The 13564-nt window shown below is 31.2% G+C and overlaps 2 protein-coding genes and 1 long non-coding RNA gene across 3 annotated transcripts; all 3 read left to right on the top strand.

Annotated features, from left to right (window-relative positions):
• The first annotated feature begins 1094 nt into the window (after window positions 1–1094).
• Window positions 1095–2333, top strand: LOC140179461 (uncharacterized). The gene is made up of 2 exons (XR_011872932.1): window positions 1095–1758; window positions 1961–2333. It is a non-coding gene; the product is annotated as an uncharacterized lncRNA (long non-coding RNA).
• Window positions 2334–4733: 2400 nt separating this feature from the next.
• On the top strand, window positions 4734–6501 carry LOC140179071 (secreted RxLR effector protein 161-like). Its single transcript, XM_072217666.1, has 2 exons — window positions 4734–4790; window positions 5929–6501. Exons 1-2 carry the CDS (start codon window positions 4734–4736, stop codon window positions 6499–6501), a joined length of 630 nt encoding a protein of 209 aa, XP_072073767.1.
• Window positions 6502–10434: 3933 nt separating this feature from the next.
• LOC112747928 (haloacid dehalogenase-like hydrolase domain-containing protein Sgpp) lies at window positions 10435–12891 on the top strand. Its single transcript, XM_025796136.3, has 5 exons — window positions 10435–10653; window positions 11485–11599; window positions 11780–11931; window positions 12016–12277; window positions 12375–12891. Exons 1-5 carry the CDS (start codon window positions 10634–10636, stop codon window positions 12555–12557), a joined length of 732 nt encoding a protein of 243 aa, XP_025651921.1. The 5' UTR covers window positions 10435–10633; the 3' UTR covers window positions 12558–12891.
• The last annotated feature ends 673 nt before the right edge of the window (window positions 12892–13564 follow it).

Consider the following 13564-nt stretch of genomic DNA (forward strand, 5'->3'; position numbering starts at 1 on the left):
CACTTTGATGATGAGAATAAACCTTTCTGTGTAGGCATCTTCTAGTGTTCCCACTTGGCCAAAATAATAATCACAGATATAATTGAGGAAACAACCGGGGAATGGTGCATGAGAAAATAATAATTATCCATCAAATTTAGAAAATTTTATTTCTTCATAATTAAACTGTGCCACATGCAATTTGAAGGCCATACATATTGATACATATAAGTGTGCTTACAAATTAAGACATGACAGTCATGAAGGAATTCTCTTCAACCACATCAGCTATGACATGGAAACCACTTTGGAGGCCTTTTGCCCCAGCATGGCAATTATCAATTATTATCATTTTTAGATATGTTGAACATTAGCTATATATGTAATGCTAAATTCAAGATTCCCTGCTTGCTTTGTATTCATTATTCAGTAGAAGTTGGTGGCTACATTAAATATGTAAATATTGTTAAAATTGAAATGACATTTTTTTATTGTATTTTAGTAACCGTTTTTTTAATCACGTTTTTTTAAAAACTTTGATAAATAATAAAAAATATTGCTTTAATTTTAACAACACTTTTTAATATACAAATTTATTACTCTATGCCTAGTGCCTACATCACCCCCTAAGACTAAAGTTAGAAAAAGATCCAATATAGATCCAAAGCAACGCTTTACCCCAATTTAGACCCAGAAGATTAGGGTTATATATTTTCTCTAGATGAGTGTGGTTGGAAGAATTATAAATAATTCTTAAGAATTTTAAGGTGAGAATATCATATTTTTATGTTTGACTCAAAATTTAAAAAGCTATTCCTAAATAAATTTGATTTTAGAAAATTAAAATAACATCATTTCAATTTCCATCTTTCTCTTTGGGTATCTTTAATTCCCATAAAAATGAAATCTTTATACTTGAACCACAAGAGCACTTAGATAACTTCCCACTCTCGAGAGTTCCACGAGCTAAGCAGAACTACACCCTTCCATTACTCAAACAATACTGTTTTTTTATTATGATAATTGTCCCATGACTTATTATGAGATATTCTCTTCTACAATTATTCATTTCCAAGTCACTTATAAATATCTACCTCATGTATTTTAATCAAAATAACTCACACTTTATTCATATATAACATGAAATTTAAATTCTTAATACTTGTTTAAATAAACGAATAAACTAATTATTCGATCAATTTAAATGAGTCATTATTGTTGTTGTTATTATTATTACAATTTTATTAGCTAATCAACTAGAATACCAACTAAGATGTGAGCCATAACAAAATGAAGGTCCAATAACACAAAAAAACATCCCACAACCTTACCCAAACTTAACTATATTTTCACGTAATTCACCCTTCTTCTCCAACTCTCCTTCACGTCGTTCACTCTCTCCTTCCTCTCCCGTTCCAATCACGTCGTTCCGATGCCCCTCACCGGTGCCGATCACTCTCCGTCACAACAAAAAGCCGCGTCTCCTCCTGCCGAAGATGACGACCCCAACCCCCACGACAGGAGCTCTGGAACTCCGTCACTACATTGCGTAGCCCGACCCCTGCCCTCGAACTGGTGACGGACATTTTCCACTGCCGCAAGGAGCCACATCCACCCCGAAGACGACGTCCACAGCCCCCATGAGGAAGTCTCCAGAGTGTCGTCACTGCACCTCGCCCACCCACGCCCTCAATCGGCCCTTTCCCGGTCCCTACCTATGCGATTCGTTTGCCGTAAAAGGTGCACAAAAAGCCCTTCATTGCCTATTGCAATAACAAGGTAACGCTGCTTGTGTCCGTTTCGAATATTTTTCCGTTATCGGATGACTGTTTGAGAGGTATTCAAATATTTCTGAGTTGAGGTGGAATCGAAGATATCTTTGAGACTCATTTGTATGTTTCTTTTGTGCTTTAGTGGATATTTCTTTTTGACTCATTCAGATGTGTTTTTTTTTTTGGATTGGGGGATATTTCTTTTCTAGGGCCTTGTAAAGGCTTAGTTTACAGGACTGGCGGTTAGTTGATCAACGTCGAGCGGCCGGTGATGTGGCATGGAGAACTGCACACGTCGCAGCGATCAGGATTGGATGCGGAACTAAACAGCGACGCGGCGACAAGGGAGAAGTGCTGCACGGAAAATTGCTCGTATTGGAACGAACACGATTGGATGAGGAGGGGAATGACGCAGCGAAGAGAGGGATGATGTGGTGTCGTTGGTGGGAGAAGCCGTTATACGGGTTGATTTTTTACTGACGGGTGTAATTCTAATTTTTAGAATTGAATTTGGATATTCTAAATTTAGAATTTTTATTTTATAGAGTAAAATGTAATCTCTTATTTTTAAATGGTTTTTTTTTCATATTTTTTTTCGTTTCATCTATAAAATAAATGGTGAGAAATCACATTTTACTTTCTAAAGTAAAATTTAAAATTTAGAAAATCCAAATCCTTTAGAATTAATCCTAATTTTTAGAATTAAAAAAATAGAATGATTTTAAAAAGTTCAAGAGTAAAGTGTAATCTCTCACTCTTAAATGGTTTCTTTCTCATATTTTTTTCGTTCCTTCTATAAAATAAATAGTGAAAAATCACACTTTACTCTTTAAAGTAAAATTTAAAATTTAGAGAATCCAAATCCTTTAGAATTAATCCTAATTTTTAGAATTAAAAAAATAGAATGATTTTAAAAAGTTCAAGTTGATTAAACACATACTTGGTTCTCTAAACTTTTGTTTCCCAGGTATCTCTCAACCTGGCAGGCCAAAGACTAGTCAAAATGCGTCATGCTAAGGAGAGGTATACACATCCTTTGCTGCATGCACAAGGTGGGATTCGAACCCCCAACCACCTGCTTAAGCGGACTAGTGAGCAAACCACTAAACCAACCCAACTTGATTTTTGTCATCATATGATTCATCTTTACAAAAGTTTTTTTCTTTTTGGTTTCCTACGGTTTTACAAAATATTTTTAAACCCCCCCCCCTTTCAGCCCATCAAAAACATTCCCCATCTGTTTTTGGGCTCATAATCATAAGTGATAAACTTATTTTCTTAAATAAATACTCGAATTAATTTTTTTAAAATTTTCAATCGGACATCTTGGTACTCGATATATTTTTATTCTAAAAAAGTTTTTAAAATTATTTTTGTCAGACAGATTAATTTTTGTATTATTTTAAAGAGAGACTAATTTTATTTTAAATAATTTTTTAAATATCTGTTTAAATTCTGAGCCAGAATCAAAACCAGAACCAAAATGAATAAGCCAAATTTTATAAAATCCAATAAGAGTCCCAAAAATTTACTTTACCAAGTTACCTGATTCATTCGGACGGTGAATCCTCTGGTCCAAATTCGACTCACAGCAAGAAATACCTCTTAATTACACTAATCTACAGGTCTATAAATTCTCTCATTATTTAAAAGGTGGAATAACAATCATTTTTTAAACATGAGAAAATAACTTCTCACCATTATAGGTGGAGCAGTTTTAGAGCCATCACTTCATATATATAAATATCCCATTAAATACAAGTATTTTTCAATTCTAATTCATTTAAATTTATTTTAAATGTTCAGATTTCACATCCAAGCCAAATTATATTGATTTCAGATAATTCTCAGAATATGACCTAATTTTTTTATAATAAAATTTGTTAAGAATTTATTTGTCTAATATACTTATATACATATAAAAAAATTAATTCAAAATGACTTAAAGACTAGTAAAAGTAATTCTCAAATATTCTTAGAGAATAAAAATGTGTTGAAATTTTGAAACCCCTGACCTAAAATTTTTCGGAACCAAATTAAATACTCACTCTATCTTCTTCTTCGGCTCCACAAAGAGGGGGGAACTTCAACTGTTCCACGACAATGTGTAAATATATATATAGAAAAAAATATTATGTAAATTAAAAAAAAAAAGTGGCCAAGTTGAGTTTGATGTGTAGAAGAGGTAGCTAGGTGTATAAATGGTACTAGATGAAGGGTATTTACAAATTTGATTAATTAATATTATTAATATTATTATTAATATTATTAATATTAATAAATGGTTACTAACCGTTTTGTACCATTTGGTTGAAGGGACACAACCTTTTAAGGATTGTGTATGTTCAAAACATTGGGTCTATTCGCTAAAGGGACACAACTCTTTAAGAGTTGTATATGTTCAAAACATTGTATCTATTGGCAATAGAAATGACACAACCATTTGTATACGTAACTAATCATAATTGCTACGTGCAATATGTATAAATAAGTCCTTGTCCACTATTTCAGAAAAAAAATACTAAGCGTACAATTTACACTACTATTAAGAGATTTTCTTTGTTCAAGAGAGTTGAGAATTTCTTACTATTGCTAATTAAGAAATTCTTAGGTTTCATTGTATCCTGGGAGAGTATTGTCATCAACCCTATAGCAACTAAGTGTGGGGACAAATATCTCTCTAAAGAAAGCGATCTAATCGTGCCTTGAAACCACTACACAAATATAAGATTTTGTCATCTTATCATCTTACCATCTTCATATACCCAACAATTTTAGAGAGATATTTCTTGAAGATGGCACAAGATCAAAACACTACGTTCAAGGTCATGAATCAAGAGTTTGTCAAATTAGATCGCTTTGATGGAACGAACTTCAACCGTTGGAAAGACAAGATGATGTTTCTTCTTTCGGTTCTCAATCTTGCATATGTGATTGACCGAAAAAACTCCACCAATTGTCAATGCTGCTGGAAGTTCCACAATGGAAGAGGAAGAAAAGATTGTTGAATTGAAGAAGAAACATGATGCAGATACTATTGTATGTCGAGGTCATATGTTAGTTCAATCACCGTTGGAGATTTGGAAATATTTGGAAGAAAAGTACAATACTAAACGACAAGGAACAGATAAGTTTACTATGATGAAATATTTTGAATTTATTATAAATGATATTATTGATCAAATTCATGAATTACAAATCCTTGTAAGTAGACTTCGTGATCTACAAGTGGTGATCCTTGAATCATTATAAGGTGAAGAATATTTTTCTAATGAATTTGATCACTTTTGTGAATTACATAGTATTGTGCATGAATCTTCCGCTTCATATACTCCGCAACAAAAATGGTTTGGCGGAAAGGAAAACCGTACCTTAGTGGATATGGTTAATTCAATGTTACTAAATGCAAAATTGCCTTACAATTTGTGGGGTGAAACATTATTGACATCATGTCATATCCATAATAGGATATCATCAAGACATAGAAATGTTTCTCCTTATGAAATTTGGAAAGAAAGGAAACCTAATTTATATTATCTTAAAGTGTGGGGGTGTTTAGCCTTTTATTGAGTTCCTTATCAAAAGAGAACCAAATTGGGGCCAAGAGGCATAAAAGGCACTTTTATAGGATATGCTTAAAATTCTAAAGCATATAAATATTATATTAGACTTAGTGTCTAATGTAGTTGTTGAATCAAGAGAGATAGAATTTATTGAAAATAAATTTATCAATTATTCAACTTCTAATTTAGAATATCCCCAAAATGATACTAATGTTTCACAAGAAATATATATGGAGCAACCGAAAAGCTATGTGCTACCCGAAAATGAAAAGAAAGTTTTCAAATTAATTAAGTCTTTGTATGGGCTAAAACAAGCGCCTAAACAATGGCATGAGAAGTTTGATTCAGTGGTGTTATCAAATGGCTTCTCACATAATAGTGCGGATAAATGTATTTACTCAAAATTTACTAAAGATTATGGAGTAATCATTTGTTTATATGTTGATGATATGTTAATCATCGGAACAAATTTAGAAGGAATTCGTATAACGAAGGAGTATCTAACTTCTAAATTCAAGATGAAGGATTTGAATGAAGTTGATACAATATTAGGCATAAAGGTGCATAAGAATGAAGTTGGCTTTACTTTAAGTCAATCTCATTATATTAAAAAGGTATTGGAAAAGTTTGATCATCTCACAATTAAAGAATCCAATACGCCGTATGATCCTAATCTTAAATTAGAAGGAAACATGGGAAGACCTATAGCACAATTAGAATATGCTAGTGCTATAGGAAGTTTAATGTATGCAATGCATTGTACTAGACCTGATATAGCATTTGCTGTGTGCAAACTATCAAGGTTTACAGGAAAGCCTAGCAATCAACATTGGAAAGCTATAACAAGAGTTCTTGGTTATCTCAAGAAAACCATAAACTTGGGATTACATTATAGTGATTATCCCGCAGTTTTAGAAGGTTATTCCGACGCAAGTTGGATTACAAATCTTAGTGATAACAAATCCACTTCAGGATGGATTTTCACCATAGGTGGTGGAGCAATAAGTTGGGCCTCAAAGAAACAAACATGTATTACACATTCTACTATGGAGGCTGAGTTTGTAGCTTTATCAGCCGCAGGTAAAGAAGCGGAATGGTTAAGAAATTTGTTATATGATATAAAGCTGTGGCCACAGCAGACGACAGCCATTTCAATCTTCTGTGATAGTGAATCAACCATGTCTTGAGCATATAATAAGGTTTATAATGGAAAGTCTAGACATATAAGTTTGAGACATGAATTTGTGAGGCAACTAATAGATGATGGTGTAATTACCATCACTTATGTAAGATCTCAAGAAAATTTAGCAGACCCTTTAACTAAAGGTTTGTCAAGGGATAAAATCAAAGAAACTGCTGCTAAAATGGGATTAAAACCTATTATTGCTAAATGATGGGAACCCAACCTTATTCTAGTAGACCACTAGTTTCAAGGTTTAATGGGTAATAACAAGTTATTTAGCAATTGGAGCACTAAGGTATAGGATTTAGTGCTATTTACAATAAACTAGGAGGGTGAGTTTAAACTCTTAATGGAATGATAATATTATCTATCAAAAGATTTCACCTATATGAATATAAGAGTGGTGCCGCTCTAATCGAGAATTTTAGAGGTTTTATTCTCGTAAATATTCATGAAACCAGGATGAGCACAAGGCCATATAAGTGCTTAAAATTGTAAACTCTTGAACTTGGAGGGTATAAGTAATGTGTGTGATTTTTGGTACTAGCATATGGAGTATAGGTTTAATCGATTAGACACCTATTACTTCGTTAGAACTTTAAAATTTACACTAAAAGAATGTTTAATCTTAGTGACACATTCTTTATGCATATACTTGTATGGCATTTAAATTTTGTAAATAGTGGGGGATTGAAGGGTATTTACAAATTTGATTAATTAATATTATTAATATTATTATTAATATTATTAATATTAATAAACGGTTACTAACCGTTTTGTACCATTTGGTTGAAGGGACACAACCTTTTAAGGATTGTGTATGTTCAAAACATTGGGTCTATTCGCTAAAGGGACACAACTCTTTAAGAGTTGTATATGTTCAAAACATTGTATCTATTGGCAATAGAAATGACACAACCATTTGTATACGTAACTAATCATAATTGCTACGTGCAATATGTATAAATAAGTCCTTGTCCACTATTTCAGAAAAAAAGTACTAAGCGTACAATTTACACTACTATTAAGAGATTTTCTTTGTTCAAGAGAATTGAGAATTTCTTACTATTGCTAATTAAGAAATTCTTAGGTTTCATTGTATCCTGGGAGAGTATTGTCATCAACCCTATAGCAACTAAGTGTGGGGACAAATATCTCTCTAAAAAAAGCGATCTAATCGTGCCTTGAAACCACTACACAAATATAAGATTTTGTCATCTTATCATCTTACCATCTTCATATACCCAACACTAGACGCACGAAGATGGGAGGCTATAATTGACCACAAGGTTCACAAAAAGGTTGACCACATGGATTGATGGGACAGCCTTCTGCTTTGTTTCCACGTCATACGTTTTGCTTTGAAAAAGGTCGAGAAAAGTTGCCAAAATTAACAAAGGTGGTAGCGAAATCAAATTCTAGTTCCAGAGTATTAAATAAATTACTTTTCTGCGGAACAAAATATTTAAAATGAGTATAGTTTAGATTAATTATAGGATAAAATCGGTATAATTAATTGAATAAAATTGTATTTGTTTAACTTTTATTTTTTAATCTAATCCAACTTTATTAAAAAATTTTGTATGGTATAAATTTAAATTTATTTTTTTATTTAATTTTATTCAAATTATTATAATTTAGGTTAGACCAATTCATATCTTATTTAACAGTGTTTATGAATAGATCTAATATACAAATACACAATATTTATTTTTTATTTGTAAGTCCATCATTAGATCTGCACATTTATAGAATCAGATTACAAATTTTATATAGATATTTGTAGATCTATAGATCCATAAAAAAATAAATAAAAATATAAATAGTATAATTTTTTATTTTTTTATTAAATTTATTAATTTTTTGTTAAGTTTCTCTTGAGTTTTATTATTATTATTTTTTAATTTTTTAATTAATTTTTGTTTTTTTTCAATTTTTGTAGATATACTCTATATCTAATTTGATATGCAAATGTATGCATAAGATCGAATCTAACTCCAAAAAATATAGATATTGAATCCGATAATTTTAATGCGAATTGAATCGAAATTTTTCGATTAAAATTTTAGCCATCCAATTCGATCCCATCCAATCTACCAATACACCTAATATTATCCAATTTTTTTACAAATTGAAATTATTTATGGTCTAAATATTAAATTTTTAAAATTTTTCAAACAAAAATATGTAATCAAATAATATTATAATAATATAAATAAAAAGTCTAAGGAGCCAACAATTTTATTGCATTTTGGCCAGCATGTGACCAACAGAGAAAGATGAGCTATTGGATAAAATCTCACACCATCAAATCATTATTGATGGTTAGTTAATGGCTACCAATCATAAATATTGCTGGCTCCTAACATTGTTCTAATATAAAATAGTCACCCAAAAAAAATAATAATATAAAATAATTGAGCATCAAACTTGGGGCTTCTTTTGCCACACTTGATTTTGCAAACCAATTAGCAATTTAAGTTAGTAGAATATAAGGTGGAACCTCACCTGCAGTCGACTGCAGGTGAAGTTGTTTCTGGATTGTTGACACGTGTTACTGTATAGTTTAAAAAAAACTGATTTATTTTATACAAATGGTTTATTTAAAAAAATCGGTTTGAATAGATCAAATAACTACATTTAAAATAATTTAAATTCTTTCTGCGTATTATTCCTAAATTCCTAACAGATGAATTTGATATGTTCTTTTTCTTCATTCATATTGACCAATTTTTCTTTAAATTTATCTGAAACTTTTTTTTTATTTAATTTTTGTCAAATATATGTATACAAATTGTTTGAAAAAGTAAAATTTAGTATTTTGAAAAAAAAAAACAAAATTCACAGTTTTTTTTATAGGAATGACATAAATGATGTCATCTGTCCTTTTTTTTGTCTCTGTTTCTATTTTCTTGATGAGTTTTGTTTTGTTTCCCATAACTTACATTTTCAGTTGCTTTTAAATTAAGCTGTAAACAGATTTTAAATTAAACTGTAAAAATATGTTCAATTGCAAATTTATCGTTAAATTAAATTTTATGGTTTGTGTTTTTACTTATCAACTAGAATTTATTTTTTAATGAAATTAGAATTTATTTTCAATAAAACAAAAGTATCTAATCAAAATATTAATTTGGTCTCCTTAAATAATTGAACATAATATTATTAATTTTGTCTACAACAAAAATTTTTAATAGTTTTTTTTAAAAATAAAATTGATTCAAAAATAGAGAAAAAAAAGAACAACTAATGAAAATATTTATTTTGACATTGCCATCAAGAATAGGATAGCCATAGAAAAAATCCAACCAAATAAAAAGGACCTAACTCATACAATTAAACTACCATCATATTATCACAATAAACTATAACATCACCAACTAAAGAGACATATAACAAATATGAAAGAGATCATGCCAAAATTTCAACAATGCTCATGCTATCAACTAGTCTACGTTATACCATAATTACATTTTTGTCTTCCATCACATGAAATTGCCATGAATTATCTTGGCATTTATGATCCTGAACATCAAAATGGTATGATGACATAAATATGTACGTATTTATAAATAATTTTCATCATTCACAGAGGAATGAATAAAAACATAAATTAAGAAATACATTTGAAATAATAAATTTGATTAAGAAATATAAATAAAAGGAACATACCTAATTGAAAGTTTCATATTAGTTCTGAAAAAGGGATTGAAAGAGAACGAATTTTACGTGCGAAACGAAGAAAGAGGGAATAAAAGTAACTGCTTGGTCCAATTCAAACCGATTTTTTTAAATAAATCATTTATATAAAATAAATCGATTTTTTTAAACCATATAGTAACACGTGTCAACCGTCTAGAAGCAACTTCACCTGCAGTCGACTGCAGGTGAGTTTCTGCCAGAATATAACAAATTCTTAAGATATATTTAAAAATTTGAGAAAATATAAGCATGACTATACAAAATAAAATAAAATAAGTGTAGAGCATCTCTGCCATGCGATTTTGATTCTCTTGGCAGATTCCAATTAACATTCTTCTTCTTCTTCTTCTTCTTCTTCTTCTTCTCATTGATCCGTTCCCGTTTTTTTCTCACTTCCAACAAACTTTTCTATTGCCTTTCTGATTCTTACAACCATGACCGTCTCCTCTGAAAGGTAACATTTTTCATTCCAACGTTTCATTTGCAACCTTGTTGATCAGTTCATTTGTTCCACAATTCGTGGAAATCGGGTATCTCTGTTAATCTCTTCATTCTTTTATTGTTTGTGCTCTTCTGCTTCTGAAGTTGCTCAAGATTTCACATTTTTTAATGTTACATGTTTATGCTTCCTCAATGTAGAGTTTCTATACGGAAGTCGAAAGTTAATCCCTTTTCGTGTTCATTTATTGATTAAATCACTCTATATTTTCATTAATGAGAAATTGTTCTCCTTGCATGCAAATGAATAAATAAAATAAAATAAAATAATAATGATAAATTGTGAATTGCTGCCACTGCTCTGTTTTTTGTAGCTGAGATCAAGTTCATATAGAACAAAAGGGAGAGGATGTGGTTCAAGTTGTGCACACATAATTGATTATTATTTACTATTTAGCTTTGTTTTGTGTTTTGGAATTGAATACCAAGTTCATTTTTTTTGCTGATGAAATTAATTTTGAGCCACAAGGATGAAGCAAGGAGATTTGATTTATGTTTTTTGACTTTTTTCATAAATCCCAAATTGATGAATCTCCTATATTATTGAAGCCGTTGCCAATTTAAGGAATCTGCAATGAGTAACTATTCTTTGCCATTTATGATGAAGGATCTGTCAACAGTTTTTTATGTAGCAATCTTTTTCATAAAGTGTGACAATGCTATCTTCTTGTTAATTTTTAGGGGATGGCATGCATATAGAAATGTCAAAGTATATGCTAAAAATCTTATTAGTTAATATAGACTATAAACTTATCTTGCCACACTTGTCTGTCTTATTCTGTGGCAGCAAGAATTCTCTCACCCAACTAGCTCCACTTGAGGCAGTGCTCTTTGATATAGATGGAACTCTCTGTGACTCTGATCCACTCCACTACTACGCTTTCCGTGAAATGCTCAAAGAGGTAGCATTTGATTTCTTGATAGAAAATATTTAGGGGTGAAAAATACTTAGAACATAGAGACTGTATAGTTTTCTAATTGAATATTACTTTTATCATCATCATATTATAAATTATACATACACCTTGACAAAACACATCACAAATTTTAGAAAAACCAACAGAAACTATTGTGGTTTTCAGATTGGTTTCAATGGAGGTGTTCCTATAACAGAGGAATTTTTCATTGAGACTGTTGCCGGCAAGCACAATGATGATATTGCCTTGGCTCTCTTTCCTGGTGATCTTGAACGAGGCTTAAAGTTTGTAGATGACAAGGAAGACATGTTCCGGAAGTATATACTCTGCTAATGTAATTTTCCTTCTCATTGTTGTTTATTTTAAAATTCATAGTATAATTCACTTGATGGACTGTACAGATTGGCAAAAGAGCAAGTAAAGCCATTGAATGGCCTTGATAAAGTGAGGGAATGGATTGAAAGTCATGGGCTGAAGCGAGCGGCAGTGACCAATGCTCCAAGAGCTAATGCAGAACTCATGATCTCATTGCTTGGTCTCTCAGACTTTTTTCATGCTGTCATTATTGGTGGAGAATGTGAACATGCCAAGCCTCATCCAGACCCCTACTTGAAAGGTCTTGAAGCTCTGAAAGCATCAAAGGATCACTCATTTGTATTTGAGGTCTGCAATGTTTATTCCCTTAACTAATTGGGAGAAGACTTTATTGCTGTTATTGAATCTAAATGATAATGACACAAATTCTGTTTTGTTATCATAGGATTCTGTTTCTGGGATCAAAGCTGGAGTGGCAGCTGGGATGCCTGTTGTAGGTTTAGCTACTCGAAACCCGGAGCATCTACTGATGGAAGCAAAGCCTGCCTTTCTGATTAAGGATTATGCAGACCCAAAATTGTGGGAAGCTTTGGAAGAACTTGACAAGGCTGGTACTAAAAAAGTATGAAGAGTCCAACTGAAAGAATATATTGGTAAATTCAAGTAGCTGGTTTGATCTAATAAGCTCACATGATTACCTCTATAATTTTGTTTAGAGGGCAATGTTGCATGGCTGGAAGTTATTGATCCAAAAACAAGCAATCTCTCATTTTTTCAGTTTATAATCATACTCACTTTAAAAGATGACGGTCCAATATTATAGTACTAGTTTCTCATTCTTGCTTTGGAACAGAGAGCAAACACTTGTCTTCTATTTATATTTTGTAATTTCATTGGCCACAAATAAGTGGGATAGCCCAAGATTGCATACAATACAAACACAGAAATTCTCCTATCAATAATTTACATCCCACCCCCCCCCCCCCACCCCCCAAAAAAAAAATTTTAGTTCAGATTTCTCACAATGTTTTTAACGTTTTCTGCCTGCTTTAGCCTTGGTCTTTTGATCAAACAGAATTTAGAAGTTGGTATATTTTGTCTTGAGTGTGAAGACAAACATAATAAAGTAACATGGACAAAATATATATAAATTCTTCTGCTTCTTAACTAAGTCCCAAATTTTAATGTGGGCACTTATTGCCTAATGCCTATACTGTATGTTTGAATCAGTCTCTGGAATATATCAGTTTTTCTTAAAAAGAGAAATATACATCCATATCAAGAAAATGAGTAAATGACCACATATTATCGCAGGGTTTACAATTTAGATAAAATTAATGTAAATAAATTGGATGTAAATCTTTTTTCTTGTTCAACATGACTGTTTTTAAAGATCCCATTGGAAAAAGAAATGAGGAAAATTCTAGTGGGTAAGAGGATATGAGTAAGCCTATAAACCTTGTTTCTTTCTTCCTTTTTAATATGATGATGATATATTCAGTGTTCTCATATGGTAATAGTTATTTATTATATAATTTATAGGTTATTTCTATTTCTATAGGTAAAATATATTTTTGTAATTTAAAGAAGGAAGTGCAGAGCATCACTTCTCCCAGTTAATTATTCTCTCCGTCA

The sequence above is a fragment of the Arachis hypogaea genome, chromosome 15 (assembly GCF_003086295.3).
Source record: "Arachis hypogaea cultivar Tifrunner chromosome 15, arahy.Tifrunner.gnm2.J5K5, whole genome shotgun sequence".
NCBI lineage: Eukaryota > Viridiplantae > Streptophyta > Magnoliopsida > Fabales > Fabaceae > Arachis > Arachis hypogaea.